At 52.3% G+C, this 18,484-nt stretch overlaps 1 protein-coding gene across 2 annotated transcripts in view; it reads right to left on the reverse strand.

The window, feature by feature from the left end:
* Positions 1-18,484, reverse strand: part of LAMA5 (laminin subunit alpha 5) — an 88,893-nt gene that overhangs the window by 16,766 nt on the left and 53,643 nt on the right. Inside the window, exons 16-42 of one of the 2 annotated variants that reach the window (XM_051633106.1) lie at positions 16,797-16,934; positions 16,549-16,601; positions 16,258-16,357; positions 15,675-15,727; positions 15,169-15,274; positions 14,370-14,469; positions 14,014-14,170; positions 11,813-11,942; positions 9,267-9,409; positions 9,059-9,165; positions 8,173-8,326; positions 7,708-7,868; positions 7,047-7,155; positions 6,417-6,514; positions 5,821-6,022; positions 5,287-5,410; positions 4,964-5,103; positions 4,045-4,160; positions 3,588-3,799; positions 3,160-3,364; positions 2,800-2,944; positions 2,113-2,253; positions 1,586-1,747; positions 1,310-1,411; positions 1,141-1,224; positions 655-885; positions 4-117 (exon numbers count right to left, since the gene is read on the reverse strand). In XM_051633106.1, coding sequence (XP_051489066.1) covers positions 4-117; positions 655-885; positions 1,141-1,224; positions 1,310-1,411; positions 1,586-1,747; positions 2,113-2,253; positions 2,800-2,944; positions 3,160-3,364; positions 3,588-3,799; positions 4,045-4,160; positions 4,964-5,103; positions 5,287-5,410; positions 5,821-6,022; positions 6,417-6,514; positions 7,047-7,155; positions 7,708-7,868; positions 8,173-8,326; positions 9,059-9,165; positions 9,267-9,409; positions 11,813-11,942; positions 14,014-14,170; positions 14,370-14,469; positions 15,169-15,274; positions 15,675-15,727; positions 16,258-16,357; positions 16,549-16,601; positions 16,797-16,934 — 3,587 coding nt within the window. Of the gene's footprint in view, positions 1-3; positions 118-654; positions 886-1,140; positions 1,225-1,309; positions 1,412-1,585; positions 1,748-2,112; positions 2,254-2,799; positions 2,945-3,159; positions 3,365-3,587; positions 3,800-4,044; positions 4,161-4,963; positions 5,104-5,286; positions 5,411-5,820; positions 6,023-6,416; positions 6,515-7,046; positions 7,156-7,707; positions 7,869-8,172; positions 8,327-9,058; positions 9,166-9,266; positions 9,410-11,812; positions 11,943-12,221; positions 12,361-14,013; positions 14,171-14,369; positions 14,470-15,168; positions 15,275-15,674; positions 15,728-16,257; positions 16,358-16,548; positions 16,602-16,796; positions 16,935-18,484 lie in introns of both variants that reach the window. The other variant, XM_051633105.1, reaches the window with a different exon arrangement.

Genomic DNA, 18,484 nt, shown 5'->3' on the forward strand with positions numbered 1-18,484 from the left:
TACCAGGCATATCCCAGAACCAGGCAGGCACTGATCTGAGTGGCCATTGCAATGACATGGGATGCATTTTCCCAGAAAGAGCCCCTTGGTGTCCCTGTAGTAACCTGGAGCACATTCCTGAGGACAGAGAAAGAGATGGAGATGTGAAAAACAGCCCCATACATTCAGGCAAAGCAAAGAGACTGATTTAGTTTCCATGACAGAATTCCCACAGGGTTGTACTGACGGAGAAGAGATCAAAAGCAGCAACAAAGATCTTTCAGTGCAGCTCCCTCCTGCTCCTCGTCATTAGGAGATAATTGGCCAGACAGAAGGGCCTATTCCAAGGTTCTGCATGCACTTTGGTCTGTACCACCTCGATGATTTCTCCATCAAGCCTCTTCCAAGAGGGCAGATGCAGCTAACACACCTCTTCCAGGTGTTGTGGTGAGAAGGGAGCCTAGGACATGTTGTTCCTTCCTCCCACACAACCTGAGCTGTAATTTCAACTGAAGCCCTCAGGGGCTGGCTTGGAAGCTGGTACTCTGGCACCACTGCTCTGCGCAAACATCTGAACCCCGCAGCTGCCACCCACACCCCTCATGGCTGAGACCCCAAATGTGACTGTTTGACTCCCCTCTGCCTGGAGCAGCACGCCCATGCTTTCCCCCTTACCTGGCAGGAGTCTCCCTGGTAGTTAGCTGGGCAGAAGCACAGCTCCACGTTGCTGGCACGGATGCCTGTAGCTGTATCTGTTGCAATCTCCAGGACCACGCGGCGCAGGGACACAGATGAAGAGAGCGGTGAGAAGAGCGCCCGGATCTGCAGCTGCTCCAGGTTTGCCAGCACCATCATCAGCTCCTCTCTAGACACAGGGTTGTGTGTCTCTGTGTGCCTGAAGTTGCCCTAGTGGGAGAAGACCTGACCTTACTGGAAGGAAGCAGACACCTGAACATCCAAGACCAGCCTTCTTTTCCCTGCTGCTGGGATGTCTTCCCTCTGTACTGGTAAAATAGCCCTGGATCTTCATGGCCAGTTCTGCAATAGGCAGCACCTAAACTACTGAGCTCAAAGCAATTGTCCCTTGTGTCTACGTGCTAGTCTTGTCCTGCCAATAGCATCTGAGCACTTAACTTGGTACACACTTGTGTGCAAACTGACCTCCACCAGCTGCAGCTGGCCTTCATGTGCCTCCCCTGGGGATGGGTAGGTGCCTTCCAGAAACATGATGCTCATCTGATTTCCCTGGGAAAAGCAAGGAAGGTGTCAGTCACCACCTCATTCTGCTCATGCATTAGCAGGGGGCACCAGGGAATTTCTTGGGCTGCACCTTCAGGATCACATCTGGGCGGGACTCCATGGGAATGAACACGTCCCCCCTCCGTGGGTTGGAGTGCAGCTCATAGTGGAGGTGTCCACCGTAGGAGGAAACCTAAGGGAGAGACAAATTGTATGTGTTGCTGCAAGTCCACACCACTGAGATGGTTCAGGGCTGTCCATATTCAACTTGAGGGTGAGCGATGCCTGCATGCCAAGTTGCTGGCATATGTGCTGGTGCAGTCTGGGACATGCATGACTGCTGGTCCAGCTGCCACTGTGCTCTCACCCGGTCCCCAAGGTAGGAGCTGGGTGCAATCCAGTAGAGCTCCTGGTAGGCATCTGGGAGGTTCTTGAGATCAGCATGGAGGAGCTGCTCCCGCAGGTTCAGAGTCGTCGGCACTTCCTGGCGGTCGCTGCTCAACAAGAGCCACCCGTTCATGTCAACAAACTGCAGGGGAAGAGCAACCAGAGCTACAGAAAGTATTTGGGTGTAGATAGTCCAGAATGCAAGACCCAGAGCAGCAAAAAGGATGATAACAGGCTCACAACCTCACATGCATTCTGGATAAGCCACTGGAAAGCTGAGCACCAGCCCTATGTCCCACCGGTACAGTCCCCACATGTCATTCCACCCTGAGACCCCAAAGACCAGGAAAAGGGGCTGAAACTGGGAGACAGGCAAAGGGAGACAAAGGTGTGCTCCTCACAGCATATCATCCAGAGGGGCAGGACAGAGACCTAAGCGTCCCAGGGAGCCAGGCAGATGGGAACATAACTGAACTGCAGGCTCTGGTGGGCCCCAGCCCCTCTCACCTCAGCTCGATGCTTCTCAGCACTGCGGCAGCGGTCAGTGGCACCAAAGCAGAAACACTTGGTGCAGCCCTTGGGGTTGCTGGCCTCCAAAGAAAATGTCCCCAGGCGGCACTGGTCACACCTTGGGCCCTCCACATTTTCCTGAAAGAAAAGAAAAGCTCAACAAAGTCAGCAGCTTCTCATGAGGCCTTGGGGGAGGACAGAGACAACTGTACAAGTGATCAAAGCACACTGCTGAGATGCTGAAAGATGGCTAAGCAGTCCCTGAACAGGTTTGCTTGCACCCCTCAAACATGACATTCACCTGGAGGAACACTTGTGAGCCCTGCAGAGGGCCTGGAGCAGGCAGCTCAGCAGCAGTCTGAGTTACTCTGCTGTCATACAGAAGCAGAAGGAGTCAACAAGGCTGACAGCTTTACCTGCAGTGGACTCTGGCATGAGGCTGGACACAGACTGCCCATCTCCCCAGTGACAGCCTGAAGAGTAAGCCTCCATGGGCTTGCAGGCAGGAGCCTTTCAGGGTGCTCTGAAGCCACCACCACATGGGGCAGGCTGGCTGCAGCTCAGGCACACAGGCACTCTCCTTCTCCAGCCCTGCTCCCTCCCTGGCACACCAGACACCCACAGCCAGAGGACGACAGTCAACCTGAGAAAAAAGGCACCTCGTGAAGGCACCAAAGGACTGACCTTGCAGTGACACTGCCCTGTGACCGGGTCACAGACGCTCGCTTCGGTGCCAGCCTGGTGGCAGTCACACCGCCGGCAGTTGGGGTAGTGGTAGTAGCCAGGGGCACAGAGGTCACACTGTCGCCCGATGACATTGGGCTTGCACCTGGATGCGACACAAGAGCAGCAGCATCAGAAACCTCTGCCTTGCGCTGCTGCACTGGGAGCAGCTGGACTTTCAGGGCTTCACCATGTTGGCACTGACACAACGGTGATGAGGATTTCCTCATCCTGCTCACCACATCCCTGCAGCCTGCCAACCTATCCCATCACCCCAGCAGGGACCAGGGATGCTGCCAGAGGTGTTCAGGGCTTCCTCACCTGCACTGCCCGCTGTCCACATCGCAGCCTGGCTCCGTCAGCTCCTGCACTCCGGGCCGGGAGCAATTGCAGTCCTCACAGCCGAGCAGGGGGTGGCAGCCGAAGGTCTGGGGCTCGCAGACAACACACTCTGGCCTCAGGGTGTGCGGGGGGCAGATGCACTGCCCTGTCATTTCATCACAGAGACGTGTCCCGCAGTCGCAGGCTGAAAGGGGCAGAAAAGGGGCTGTGTTTGGGGGAGCAAGGCCCAGGCAGCCCAAGGAGAGCAGGAGGCAATGGATGTAGAGCTCAACTGCTCTGCGGGCAGCCGGGCTGTTTTCATGCAGGTGGAGCCATTAGCAGGGCTGGAAAACACATCCGTTTTCCAGATCAGCCTCAACCCTGTAAGAAGCAAAGCAGCAGGTGCTGCGGGAGGCGGGACAACTCACGCCTGCAGTTGGGGAAGCCCCAGTAGCCGGTGGCACAGCGGGAGCAGTCTCGGCCGATGACGTTGGGCTTGCAGGGACACTGCCCGCCGAAGGGCTCGCACTGGCTGCCCCGCGCCCCTGCCTGGTGGCAGTGGCAGGGCTGAGCCCCGTTGTTGTAGAAGAGGGAGAGGGAGATGGCAGAGTCACGGCAGAACCTCGACGACGTGCTGGGGCTGCGGGGGAAGGCAGGAGGAATCACCTTGCTGCACACCCTAACAGCACCCCCCACCACCCCAAAATCTAACAGCATCTCCTACAGCAATGGATAGAGAATTAGTGGGAGAGGCTGTGACATTGAGATTCCCAAAAACCTTCAGCAGATCCTTCCCGTGCCACACATGATGGGAACAGGTTTTTGTTCCCAGAGGAGAGTGCAGCCTGCAGACAGCAGAGCAGCCTGCCAAAGCAAGGGTCTTACTTGATATAGAAGCTGTTGATGCCGCAGCTGCTGATGAAGTCATAGGACTTGTCCAAGGGTTCCTCCTGCAGGTACTGAGAGTTGTAGCTGTCCTCAGGCACCACGAGGATGTAATCCTGCAAAGCAAGGTTAAGATGGGCGAGCCAGGCTCCTTTGCTGAGTCAGACAATAGTCCAAAATGAGCTCACTCAAAATGCACCTTTAACTTCTTATCAGCTCATCCCTTGCTGGGACAGAATACAACACATAAAGTGCCTGAGAACTGGAAAGACCAGGAGTCACCTCTACATTGAGGTCTGTACATCAGGGTCCATCTACTCTAATGCTCCATGTGAGGGGTGTTCCAAATTCACTGGAGTTAAAAAAGGCAGAATACCCCAAAAGGGCAGCCCAGGCTGTGCTTCAGCACACAGGCAGGCAGTCACCTTCACCTCAAACCCCTAGACCTGGGTTCCAATTCTGTATTTCAGCCATTTATCCAAATTTTTGTCAATCTTCTAGTCCAGTTGCCTAAGCATAACAAGGGCTACCTGTTCCCAGGATGAGAGCTGCCTGGACACACAATGCTGTGGAGGTGTAAAATATTACTGGAGCAGGAATAAGGCTTATACTGGATTATCAGAAGCTATATATGCAAAGCAACAGCTTCCATATCTGCCTTGCTTTGGGATTAAAATCACGCAGTGAAGGTAAACTGTCATACACAGACCCTGCCTCTGTGAATCCTGCTCTCAATTCTAAACCACTAAGGTTGGAGACTGCATCTTCCTAGGGCAGTTCATAAAGTCAGTGACAGTGGAAAATGTTCCTGTGGTCACACAGCGATGAAAATCCCCAAGGGCAAACAGCAGCCCTACTGGATCTGTGTGGCTGGAGCCTGGTCCAGCATGCCCCAGGAGCTTCCTGGAGAGATGCTTACCAGCCACAGCTGCTTGCCCTCTGGCACTCGAACAACCACAGTCAGATCATTATCAGTAACATCCAAGATAATCTGGTCCTCTGAAACCACCAGGCTCCGGCACCCGTAGCCATGTGGGCAGAAAGCAGCATTGGTCTGACCTGAAAAGACAACAAACCTATTGGTCCCACATTTCCTTTGCAGTCCCCCTCATACCCTCCCAGATAAATCTTGTCTCGCTTCATGCTTGCACTCCTCAGAGAACCCACACTTATCCACTGGCACCAAAACCTTTCCTAGGATCTGCCTGCTAGCAACCTGCCCCAGTTCCCCACTCTTCTCACCTTGCCAGATGCGCCCACCGTTGATCAACACTTCTACGGGGAAGGTGGGATGGTTGGGCTGGTAGTAGTGTAGGATGAAGGCGTAGCGTCCCAGGGTCTGGATCTGGCTGTTAAACACAACAGCCTGGCCCAAAACAGGAGAACAAAGAGCAAAACCCCACATCAGATGCCTGCGCTCACAGCTGGAGTATTTCTTTATTCTTGCACAAATTTGTGCTCTTATTGCACAACTATCAGAACTTGAGACTTTTGGTGAATCAATCCCTCATGTATCCACACTCCCCCCTCTACTAGTGCCACCTGCAAAGCTTTGCCTGGGAGCCCAGAGAAGCAAGCAGGGTTGGATGGAGCTAAGACAGGTAAGTCCGTGGGAATTACAGGTTCAGCGACAAGTTTAACGTTCAAATTAAATTCTGAAAATGCTTATTACTAAATAGCTTAAGTTACTCAATAGAGAAGAAAAACTTCTCCCTGCCTCAGCTGTTCAGTGTCACAGCACCAGCAAACCAGCCCAACTCACACCCATGCCCCTACCTGCTGTGGCTGCAGGAGGATGAGCTCTGCAGCAGGGTCCATTGCTGTGGGAGGCCGAGGTGCAGGCTCCAGTGGGACCCCAGCCAGAGCCACATGAACAGCCTGAGCCAGGGGGACATCGGGGGCAATGGGCAGAGCCTGCCCCCCCTCCAAAATGATCGACTGAGAAAGCTTCATGAACCTTGAGGGAACACAGGAGCTGCTGCAAAACAAGGAGAAAATGGGATGTAGGGATCTCTGACAAGGAAAGGGAGAGGCTCTGGGGTCCTGGCAGCAGAAGCACTCCCTGTAGCAACACCTGGTAGATTATGAAGCACATCTGCTGATGGAGAGCTTTCTACCAGGGCCTCTGGGACATGGGCTCAGTGGGAAGAATAGGAACTTTGCACAGGCTAATTCCTGTGCACATACTGATTCAAAGCAGCAGATACAGTGAGTTTCTCTTGCTGTATGTGAGCAAGCAAAGGAAAGCCTATCCAGGATGACATTTGAGTGTCTACCACAGCAGGCCTCAAAACTCAAGGAAGGAGAGGAAGCAATTGCTTTTGGAACAGCAATGTTCATTCTAAAAAACCTGAAGGACATGAGACTCTTACCTGTTGGATGAGAACGTGCCATGGACGCTGATGCAATGCACCTTCGGCTCAATGAACTCCATGGTGAACTGTGCAGCAGGTATGAGGTACACTTTGTGCTGCCACATGTGAAAGAGAGACACCTGGTTACCTGGCAGCCTCTGCCTCTGGGAGCCCACAGCCGTTTTGTGTCTACCAGCTATTAGGCTGACCACACTAAGCACCTCCTCATCAGACACTTCAGCTATTGCATGATGGGTCACACTTCTGTTGACTGAGCCCTCTTCCTTGGCACAAGCCCTAAGGTACTTAGGAGCTCCAGACACTGAGGAGATTCTTCCATCCTTGGCTAAGCTACTGTGAAACTCTGAATGTCTTGCAGGTAAAACAGGAAGAGGCACTGCCACACTGCTGCAGAGCTCCCTCTGCAAAGAGCAGCTGCTTCTCCCCATCTTCTCCCAAATCCCAGTCCTGTGATCTACTTCAAAACACACCACTGATCAATTTCTTCACCTTGGATTGCTCATGACACAGACTAAGATCTAGTATTGAGTCCAAACAGGACTAGAAAACCCTTCTACAGGCTGGGTACAATTCCTGCCTCTTCTCCTTGCAACCTGCTGACAGAGCTTTCCTCGTGGGAAGCCTTACCAGGAAGAAGTCTGCCATATCAGAGCTGAACTGAATGGTGGCCTCTGAGGTAAGTTCAAAAGTTGCCATTCGGCTCTGGGAATCCACAGCAATCCCTCGACAAAGGAAACTGTAAAAGAAACACAGATTTTGAAGCCAGCCTTGAGCAGGGTCATGACCTATTTCTAGTCTTGCCAGCTATATGTCCTGAAGGTATTTATACAAAGTCCCTGTAAATCATTTGATGCCTTTTCTGGCAAGTCACAAGAATGAAGTTTCCCAAGGACACCCCAGACATTTGTTTCCTGTCACAAAGGTTGCAGTCTGAAGTCAGACACTTTTACAGTAAGGGACAAGGTTTGAGCTTCACCGACAGCTCCAACAAACCTGCCCATAGGCCATTCCCTAAATTGGGACCCCTACCAGCATTCCCAGCTGTAAAAAGGAGTAACACAATGTCTCCTGGCAGAAGACTAGTTTGGCACGGGCAGTATGCCAGGGATGAACAGTCACTAAAATCCACGTCCAGCTAGAATGAGCTTAGACATACACAGCCTAGATGTACAACGTTGAGACACTGCTCTGCTCATGTGATTAAGCAGAAAAAGGTCAGCTGGGGGGGCCTGTGCTTGCCATGTTGGAGGAGAACTGAACCCTTTCTCTGTCTCAGAGCTGACCGTACCTGTAGACACACGGGTAGAAGAGGAATGTGCCCTGCTGCATGGCTAGGTGTGGCGAGCTCACAGCAATGCCCACCATCTGCAAAGCGTTGGTGTTGGCATATTCCACCACCAGCACGTATTTCCCAGGCTGGGGAATAGGCAGGGAGAGCTGGACTTCCACCTGGAGGACAGAGAGATGACTGAGCAGGGGTCTCCTCTCCCAGTCCCCATAGTGAGCACGTGCAGGATGCCTGTGCTACAAACCAGCCTCAGGAACACCGAACCACCTCTTAGACGTGCCACGTGTGGCAAGCACTCAGCAGCGAGACTGAGGGGGGAACAGCAGGGGGCACATGGGTGAAGAGCCCTTCTGGGCACCTGCCCAGCTGTATGTAAAGCACCAGAGGGTGGGAGCAGAGGGATGAGTGCACAGTGCCCACAAGGGTCATGAAAGGGGGGGGGGATGAAACAGAAGTGTCACTCACATCCCGGCCACTGCACGTCGCCATCCGGGGGTGGGAGGGGGTGAGCTGCTCTGTGGGACACACCCTGGGTAACCGGTTGTCCAGCCTGCACACTGCGTCCACCCCTGGCACAGCAGGGAAGCCATCCACAGCCAGGTACTTATACAAGAGGCAGCTGAAAACAGTAAGAAAAATATTGCAAAGTATGGTTGTTACGTCATGATTTAAGAGTCAAGAGCACCCACGCAGCCTGATCCCAGCAAGACCTGCAAAAGGCTTTGGTCCAACATGAAGGCTCCACTGCCCAAAGGAACATCTCTGGCTTTTGTGGAGTAAAAGATGGGGTATCATAGGATCCAGGATGGCAGTAACAACAAAAAGCTTCTCCCTTTGCAATATGCTTTATCCTGGGGACCACTGCTAAAATGGAAGGGACAACTAGTGTCCAGAGCTCAATCAGCCTTCCTGCCAAGATGGACAGAGAGGTCCTGGGCAGAGCAAGCAGATGCACTGAGATGCATCTGAGTGCATCACCAGACTCTGCCCATACATTTTAAATAGTGCAGCAAGACCTAACTAATTGTAGTCATTTTCCAGGGCTGTTGACTGACATACAACCCAACACTGGGAATCCAGCCTAGCAGAGGAGAGAGCTATGGTCCTACTAGGTGATTTGCCTCTTCAGGGTCCATGAGAACACACAGACTGCTGCCTGTGACATGGACAAGGAGACCTATGCATTGACTTTCTGGGACAGCACCCGTCAGCTGTCTTTATCAGCCATGCTCCACTAAGCAGTTTCATTGCATCCAGGCCCTCACAGAGTGTGAACTGTATATACTTCTTAACCCCAGGCCAAAAGGAGCTGAGTAGGTCCCACACAGCACAAAGATATGGAGATCCTTACTTCTGGGTGGCTTGTTCTGGGGCTGGCTGGTAGGTACATGGCTCCGTGACCTTTAGCTGCAGTATTGGAGCTTCATAGTATGAGCTAGGTAGCAAAACCACATAGTCCTAGGAGGAGAGATGGGAGAGTTGGTTATGTCTGGGACACTTGTCCCCAGGGAGCTGCTGAAGCCCCCTGTGGTGGATGGAGTACAGGGGCTGGTCCTTACCAGCAGCACACCCTCTGCTTCAACAACCAGAGACCAGGTGTTGGGGTTGAGTACGAAGGGCTCCCCAAAGCTGTTCTGGGGGACGGTGACAAAGGCTGGCTCCGTGCTGGGAGCAAAGACAATCTGCTTGGTCTGCTCTGTACCTGGAGTGGGAGGGACAAGAGGCTGTGAAAGGAGTGGGATGGAAACCCTGAGGCCACAAATAGCAGGCTATGCTCAGGGAAGCAGCTCTGCAGTGCAGCAGGGAGTCCCAGGCTTCTGCTCTCTTGGCAGCGCTGTAGCAGATGCAGCACCAGCCCCAAACTGTCCCATAACAGAGACATCCACTCTGAATCTGCTCAAGCTCAAAGGAAAAAAAAAAAATAATAAATCACTACAATCCTTAATGCTAATCCACAGCTCTCACAGTGTGCTCTGCATCCCTGGACTGCAAAGCATGGAGTATTGCACACCAAGGAACATTTTGCCAGCTAGAGAAGGAAGAAACTCATCTGTGAAGAATTTATTCTGAGACAGACAAAAAAGAATTGCCCAGATATGTTCCTTCCTTAGAGATATTCAGACCCCAGCTGCACAGGTGAGACACCTGTCTTCTGGCAAACTCTCAGAACCTCAAGCCATGCTCTTGTGGTTTGTTTGGTTTTTTTTTGCCAGCCGCAGACTTTGCACCCAAGATTTATACATTAATTTTAACTGATGGGACAGAACGGTTTTAAGGCCTGATCCTCCTGCTCTTGAACAGCTCTTCGGCTCCACTGACATAGTCCCATAACCTTTGAATTTATTAACTTTAGATGCAATCATGATACAGCACCTAGAAGCAGACTGTCCACCTGTCCAGCAGTCTCAGGAGTGTTTTGAAGAGCACAGGGGTGTGGGATTCACCCTGTACGGCTGCACGGTGAGCAGATGAGATGAAGAAGGAAGTGGGGAATGTGGCACACTGATTATCTTGTGCAGTTCATGGACATCAAGGCATAATGCAGAGGGCCAGAAGCTGAAGCAAGGGCTTGTGCTACTGCTGGGATGGGTCAGCCCCTTCCCATGTGTGCTAGCTCTGCAGCGTGCCTGGCACCGGCTGGGGCTGAGCCCTCGCTTTCTCAGATGGGAAGCAGAGCTGAGGATGCAAGGAATGAAGAAGCTTTCCCTGAACAGGCAATGGGGTAGATCTCTTGACAACCCGGAGTTTCACATCCCTTTGAGATGATGCACAACGCAAACTGAGATGGCTTGGCTTCTGGAGGTGGGATGGGAGAAACCAATGTGCAGAGCTTCTCTTTTTGAAAGCCACATCTTGCAACTTAATCTTCTTTCCAGGCTGCTTGTCCTTTACCATATGAAGCCCATTCCATCTGGGCAGAAGGTGGCTCAGCATTTCTGAGTCCTATTTGGCCTATCAAGAAAGCTCTCCTAGATCCCACTGCTGGCAGCTTGTCTTCAGCTCTAGAAAAATCAAAAGTTGCTTCTGAGCAAGAAGGGAAGCATGTTAAAAGGCAAATGAGCTCTGCTGCTGGATAGGACAGATTAAGTACTTTCTGACCTTTGGTGGGATCCTAAAGCATGAGCATGGCTCAAGCTTCTCTTGTCTTTCTGCTGTGTAATATGACTGGTCATAAAAATAACTAGCCATTTTTCCCCTTAAATAAAAGGTAGGAAAACATCATCTTGGCATTTCAAACTGTGCATATCATATCAAAGGCAAAACACCTTCTCTGTCAATTCAAGACAGTGGAGAGAACTTCACAAATTGATAAATTAGGTAGCTGGTGTTGACAGCCTTGTGCTGTGCACATATGGTCTGGAAGAAGAGCTTCAGCAGGATGATGTGGCTGTAGCATCAGAAGGGGTAAAATCAATCTGCCAACCACCCACTAGGGATCTTGCATGACCTCAGGTCTGTCTCCATGCAGTCTTGCTCATATTGATTCCAGTAATATTTGTTTTTCAGATCTCTAGGCTTGTTCAGCCAACTTTTGGCAGCTCTTCTTCTTCAGCAGCTTGTGGCTTGATGAGAAGACAATGCACGAGAGTGCAATGCCTGTCTAACATGTAATTCCACACCACTTCCAAACCCTGCACCATGTGTGAAGCCAGAAGCCTGGCTTGGGAGAAATGCAAGACAAGGGCAGGATTGCACATGAGGGCACCTGCAAAATAGACCCATGTCCAGCTGCCAAAGTTTGGATCCAGTTCCCAGCACTTGGCCCATTCTGGTTTTGTGGAAACTCAACTCCGTTCTGCTCAGGGTATTAGGGTGATCTTGTCCCATGCTGGAAAGGTTGCATTGAATTGTACAATAGCCTTATCTGACACCAGCCTGGCTGATAACAGTCCTCAGTGTGCAGCCCCAGGACCAGGGGCCAGTTTGCTGCTGCTTTGTTAAATCAAGGGGGCTGCAAACTCAAATCAGCCTTTCAATTGGAAGGGCAGAACTAATGGGTAAAGCCATATGGAAGTGTCTTCTGGAAAGGATGATGCAGAAGGTTGCCTGGGATGGGGAGGAGGTGGCGATGGTGCAGGGGAGCAGAGCAGTCTGGGATCCTTACCTCTCCTTCGTGGCTGATAAGCTGTAATTTTGCCATACACAGTGGCCCCTCCTGAATTAATATACCTCAGGATGACATGGAACAGATAGAGCTCTGCCTCCTTCACGTCTACAGTGACTCTGATTTTATTCTGCAAAAAGCAAAAAAGCACACGGGGCACAGGTCACTGGGGGGCCAGCTCCTGGCCCCCCGTGGGAGAGCTGTACCCACCTGCCTGACTACCTGCCTGCCTGCCTCTCTTCCCCCTCCCTCGCCATCCCCTGGCACGGCTCTGGCCGGCCACCTGAGACGGGCACGCTTGGGATGGGCACACCTGGGGCGGGCACACCTGGGGCCAGAGAAGGGGCAGAGGAGCAACGTCGCAGCATGGGATGCTCTGAGTTAGTCTATAAGTGAAAAATGCACTTACAGTTGCCACAAACATTAAACTTTCCTTCCTCAACGACCGAGACCCTCCCTTCCACACTGGCGGGCCCCCGGCTGACGTAGCGGAAGACGAGGCGGAAGAGGTCGGGGGAGGTCACATTGAGAGTCACCACTACCTTGGGCTGGTGGGAGAGAGAAAGGGGAGAGAAGCAGAGCACACCTTCAATTACCTCCACCGCCGACAGCTACCAGCCCAAGCACAGCCCTTGGCTCTATGCTCCCCAAGCAACATGCCACAGCGCCAGGAGGAGACAAGCACAGCGGCCCCACTGCCTCGCCACACCACCCCTCTGGGGCCAGCTAACCAGGAGCAACCTGCCTGCAGGAAGTTGGTGGAAAGGTGCTGGAAGATGCCCTGGCACAGCAGGGTGGTTTGGCTCTCCTGGGCCATACACCACGCCAGAGGAAAGGTTTTAAGGAGCTCTTGCTTTTGTTCCTGGCATGTTGCTTTGGGGCTTAGTGCTCCATAACCAGCCAGAGGGAACTCAACAGTGAAGGACTTGCCTTTGTGCTTACAGGGCTCTGCTCAGATGCCTACAGAGAAGGCTGCAAATGGATCTGGTGCCTCATCCCGAGGGACCAGCAACAGTAAGGACTACTGGTACTAAGGGAATGTGCCACTGATGGGTGCATCAGCCCTCTGCCTGCCTGGACCATCTTCAGGAAGACTCCAGTTAAGCAGATACTTAAGTCCTACCCATTTCAAAGAGATCTAAGCACCTGCTTAAATACCCTTCTGCCTACAGGGCAATTCCAGGGAGATGCCTAATGAGGGCTCCTCAAAGCTCCAGTTACACAAGTCTTCCCACTGGAGGGCAAACTGGAAGAATCTTGCAGAGATGTAACCACAGGTGAGACCTGCCAGCAGAAAGCCATGTGCTAGCTCTTCTGTCGAGGCCTATTCCTATCCCAAATACCAACACCTGATGCAAAACAAAAGCCATGAGCTTGAGCATGTGCTCCATCCTGAAGTTTAAGGCTGGGAGCCTACAGAAGTTAGCTGCTTGGCTCCTACCTACAAATCCAAAAGGAAATGGCCAACACACTCGGCCCCTCTGTTATTTTATCTGAGCATGAAAAAGTGAAGAGAACTGGAAGCACACACACCAGAATAAGAAACATCTTACATGGGACGAGACTGTCAGAGAATTGCTGCCTTGCACCTCATTCCCTAACACACACAGGCTACACTTCTGAAGGGGCCATGCAGAAGAACCCACCAAGGAGAAGAAAGGGCCAACAGATGAAATAGCTTCACTTCCAGGGTTTAGGCAACTCCAGGTTAGTGTAAACCATTGTTACAGCAAACCATCTAGCAGCAAGAGCAGAGGCAGAATGATACCAAGAGGTCCAAGCTGAACACGGCAGCTAAGGAGAAGCTAATTTATTTTTGGGAAAGGGAGGAAAGGTTATGCAGAGAGTTGCAGGAAACTGCAGAGTCAGATGAAAGAGCCTCAAGGAAACCCAGAGACAGTGTTTATAGACATCCCTGTAAGGAATCACCAAGCTACCACCTTTGTCTAACTGGATTAGGATGTCAGGGGATTCCCAATTTAGGATCTTTTCCCTCATCAGTCTATGTCATCCCCAGCACTACAGGAAATATCTGTACAAACAGGCTATATATATACTGTTCTGTTTATGTTGGCCATCATGTGACCTTGGGGGTTTGAGAAGCACTTGGGGTGAAATACGTGTGCCAAGAGCACGTCAGTCCTCCACGGGCCACATCCTCCCCTAGGGGAGCCGGGCTAGGATGGAGACACCAGGCATACCTGGATGGAGGACATCTGTGCATATCCTCGCCAGCTGAAGCCCTCAAATTCCAAGGGGTTGTAGCCAAAGCGCACAGCCCGCCCGGCCAGCGTGGTGCCCTCCTCCAGCTCGAATTTCAGGTGGTGAAGGTCAGGGAAATAATGGTCCCGTGCAGGTCTGGGGAAGAGAGAGAGCACGGTTACCTGCCAGGCTACCTGGAAGGAGAGGCAAGAGGACACTTCCGCCAGGCACACGGCTGATGTGGCAGCAGCCCAGACGATGAGGTCCCCATCCTCGTGGTGGCCAAGGACACTATCCCCGAGGAAGAAAACAGAAGGCACAGCACCCCAAGGTGCATCTCCCACTAGCAGCTTACTGGGTGCAGGTGGGGCCGGCTGTGCTCTGCCGGCAGCGACAGGCTCCACTCCGCTCCTCGCAGGACGGCCCCAGGGACCCGCCGACATCGCAGCGGCAGCCTGCGGGCAGGAAGCGCGTGTTTACATTCCCGCCACGCTAACGAGCTCCTGGTCACTAATCAAAGGCACGCCCCAGTGGGTGAGGAGGCTGGGCCGCTATTTTTATTCCATTGTATCCACTTTCATATTGGACCCGGCCCCACTTGGATCAGCTCCTCTCTTCCACCTCAGTGCTGAGCTATTTCCAGACGGCTGCGGGAGGAGCAAGGTCTGCAGAGCCTCATGGCCGGGTGCCGCAGCCCTGCTGCCAGCAGCCTTGCTCCCTCTTTCCCAGCCCTGCCAGGACCATGTGGGCTGGCTGGGAGCGGCTGGATCTCATCTTTCCCTGCTTCCCGTGGGCATGATGCAGAGCAGCCAACCCCACGTGTTCATACCTAATTGTTCTCAGCAGAAGGAAGGGGCAGAACTGCAAGGACACGGCCAGTGGATAAAACACAACAGTGTTTCAAGCACCACAGGGGGCACTTTTCCTGGCCTCTCATTCCCCAGCCTGATGGACCTGTGCCCAACAGTGGCAAAAGCATGAACTTAGGTCTCCAGATCCACAGCAAGACCCAGCCCCTGCTCTGGACTATGGTAAGATCAAAAGCAAGAGGTGGAATATCTCCTGCCCCTTTTCTCCAAGGCCAACAGTCACTTGCTCCAGGGTCAGCTCTGTGGCCCCCCTTCTTCACCCAACACATCACGATGGGGGCTCACCTTGGCAGCCAAAGTAATTTGCATTCTCCATATTGAAGTAGCCATCTTTGCAGGCTGAGCAGAACTGGCCACAGATGTTGGGTTTGCAGAAACACTGCCCGTCGCCCTAGGAGATAAGAAGGCATGGAAGCTCATTCTCTCCCATTGCTCATGGCAGCTAAGCTGTTTCTCAGTTATTTGGGTCCTAGTCTTGAGACACTGGAGAAGCATTTTGAGTTCCATGCTCTACACCGCTTCCTGCGCGTGGGTGGGCCAGATAAGTTAAATCATCCAACAAGGCAGGCAAACAAAAATCCAGGCATCCTGGGCCAGACCCAGAAATATTTAGGTGCCTAATTTATGACAGGTCTTAATCCTATGTTCTCATGCAAACCCAGATTGTGGTGCAACCTTTGAGAGCTCAGCATCAGGACAGGCCTCTCCAGCAGCTGCTGTGGGAGATGGAGCTGAAACACTCCCCGAGCACATGCTTGGAGGTGCCTGGAGGCAGAGGAGAGCAAACCCACCTGTCGGCACTCTGCGACTCCACTGGTGGTGCCCTTGGTCTCACACTTGCAGCCTGGAGAGAGGGAGATGAATGAGAAAGCCAGAACATCAGTCAGCCCCTGAGAAGAAGCCTGAATGGGGGACAGTACCCACCACACCAGAGGACACGGGCTGGGATAAGGAGCTGCAAACTGGCCAAGCAGAGGGTAGTTCTGCACAAGGGCTCTCTTTAAATTTTGGACAGTTACTCTTACTCTGTTGAGGACACAGCTAGCAGAAACATTTGCCTTTTCTGCACATTTAGTGATGAAAAATTAAGTGTGTAAATTTTGCAGGGAGAGCTGAGAATGGCACAACTGATTGCCTGAGCCCTGTGTTTCATCCCAAGCAAAAAGCTCCAGGATCTAGCCTTTCCCCTCTCCAAATGAGGGCTACCCAGACCTCTCCAGCTTTGATATGTCACTTCAGGATGAAAAAGGAAGGGAGGAAGGGAGGGTGTCGCTTCCATCCAGTAATGATGGTCCCCACTGGCTTGGGTTTGGGTTTTGCACCATTACAGCACAGAGGGGACTTCTTGGGGTTGTGCAAATGCCATTTCCTTACTTATGCAGCCATAGGGGTTCTCTGGAGTCAGGTTCCAGTATAAGGGCTTGCACATGTCACAAGCTGGGCCTTCAACGTGTGCCCGACACGCACAGGAACCCTGGGGAAAGGGAGGGGAGGAAAAAAGCAGGTGAGAATTTGCAGCACTGTGGCTGAACACGAAGCCTACTGCTCTGGTGTGAGTAATGGCTGCTTTCAGGCTGAGCTTAAGGAAGGACTTAGCCCAAAGTCAGTAAAACGGGTTGACACAAAAATTACCTGCTGGGGTAGGTGGGTTCATTTGATACTTACTGGGGCCAGTGAGGGATCTGCAGTCACCAACCCCGCAGGGTTGCAGGAGCCCTCTAAAAGAGAGGAAGGGTTTATGAAGAGAGAGCTCACACCGCAGCTGTTCCTAAGAGGGGTTACTTATCCCTTGCAAAGCTCTTGGGAGATGGTAAGCCCATTCCAACCCAAACTATTCTATGATTTACCAGCACCACACCGCTATGTCCCAAGACACTGGAGTCCCCACAGCCCGTGGAGGAGCAGGGAGTTACCTTGGCAGTGTGGGAATCCATAGGCACCTGGCAGGCAGCTGTCACAGCGCAGCCCTGTCACCCGGGGCCGGCAGCTGCACTGCCCTGTCTCCTGGTCACAGGTGCTGTGCAGAGAGCCCTCCCGGGAGCACTGGCAAGCTGCAAAAGAGGGGAGAGCAACTGCTGGAGCTGCAGGGCACTGTGACTCCTGCATTGAAGGCTTCCCACCAGCAACCTCTTTTGTTTGCCTGACCTTCACAACCATCAGAGAGCCAGAAATACAGGTTATAAATAACACACACACACTCTTGCTTTTGGTTACAAACACGCCATCTTTTAAGAATAACAATAGAAACTGTTATATTTATCACACCTATTCACATACATTTATGCATATTTTGGGAGAGGGGGAGAAGTTTTAGTTAAGGAAAAGGGGAATGTGTGATCTTATCCTCACAAAGGTCAGCAGCCAGTGACAGATCAGACCCTACAAACACCCATTTGCACCCAGCCACCCAAGAGCAGTGTTTGGCCACCAAGGTGTGCAGGCCAATGACACAGCCATGGCACTGCCAGCAGCTGAGGGCAAGGGCAGGGCAATGGCTCTGGAGCTTCCTGCATGGCCTGCCTCCTGCAAACACAGGACATCCTGCTGCCCTATCACATGAAAGGTCAGCAAGCTGCCAGAGAGCTGCCCGTGCCCTCCTTACCCAGCCTGCATTCCTCAGGTCCCTGCCAAAGGGGATGTTTGAGGCTGATGTCCCCAGACTGGCTAACAGGAAAACATTTTTCATAAAATAACAGATTAGAAAGATAATAATCAGGTTCTCCTTTCCTTGCTCTGATTCCTCTACAGCTCTGCAATGTGGACGCTGCTTTATGAGACAGAAAAAACAAAAAAGAGGTGACTAGTGAACTCCTGTGAGACCATTTCATCTCTGCCTCCAGCCTCTTCAAAGGCATATTGCCGGCATCAGCATTTGTGAGCAGCTCTCTGCCAGCTGGCCACGGCTCAGGCCTCTACATTTAGTACAGTGCAAGGGGGTGATGATGCTCTTTTGTTGCTTCAGGGAAATTGTGTCACAGATTATTTTTTAATGAGCAGTAAATTCTTGCTGGAAGACATAAAAGTACATCTGGCTTCCAGTCGGACTGCTGACAGGGAGGGAGATGGGGACACTCTGCCCAGAGCTGGGGAAGGCTATTCAGGGCATCTGAGGCCACAAGCACCTGCCACAGGCACAGCTCAGCCCTGGCACCAGCTGCTCTGCTCCAGGAGCAATGCAGTGCCCAGAGAAGCAGACACAAAGCTCTCACCATGCCAGCAGACACCTTGAATTTGGGACTGACACAAAACTCCAAATCCTGATCCTCACTGTTCACCCTGTTGAACAACCACACCCCTGCTGGTTTCAGCACAGTTGCTCTGCCTGTGCATGGGCATGAACCAAGGTGGACTAAGCCCTGAAGAGCCTGGATGTGTCACATGAACCACATCTGAGCATTTCCTGGCACCCCTGAACCTGGGGTTTGAGACTTCGTTACCCCATTTTCTTTGGCTGCAGGCACTCAAGCCTGAGCACAGGCAGGTGTGATTCAGCATCTGCACACACTGCTTCTAGAGAGAGAGTCCAAACTACAGCTGCTCCCCAGTCATACTCTGCAGGTCTGCTGCTTAATAGGTCACTGGATTATAGTCCTTACGTCCA

Source organism: Apus apus, chromosome 15 (genome assembly GCF_020740795.1).
Source record: "Apus apus isolate bApuApu2 chromosome 15, bApuApu2.pri.cur, whole genome shotgun sequence".
NCBI lineage: Eukaryota > Metazoa > Chordata > Aves > Apodiformes > Apodidae > Apus > Apus apus.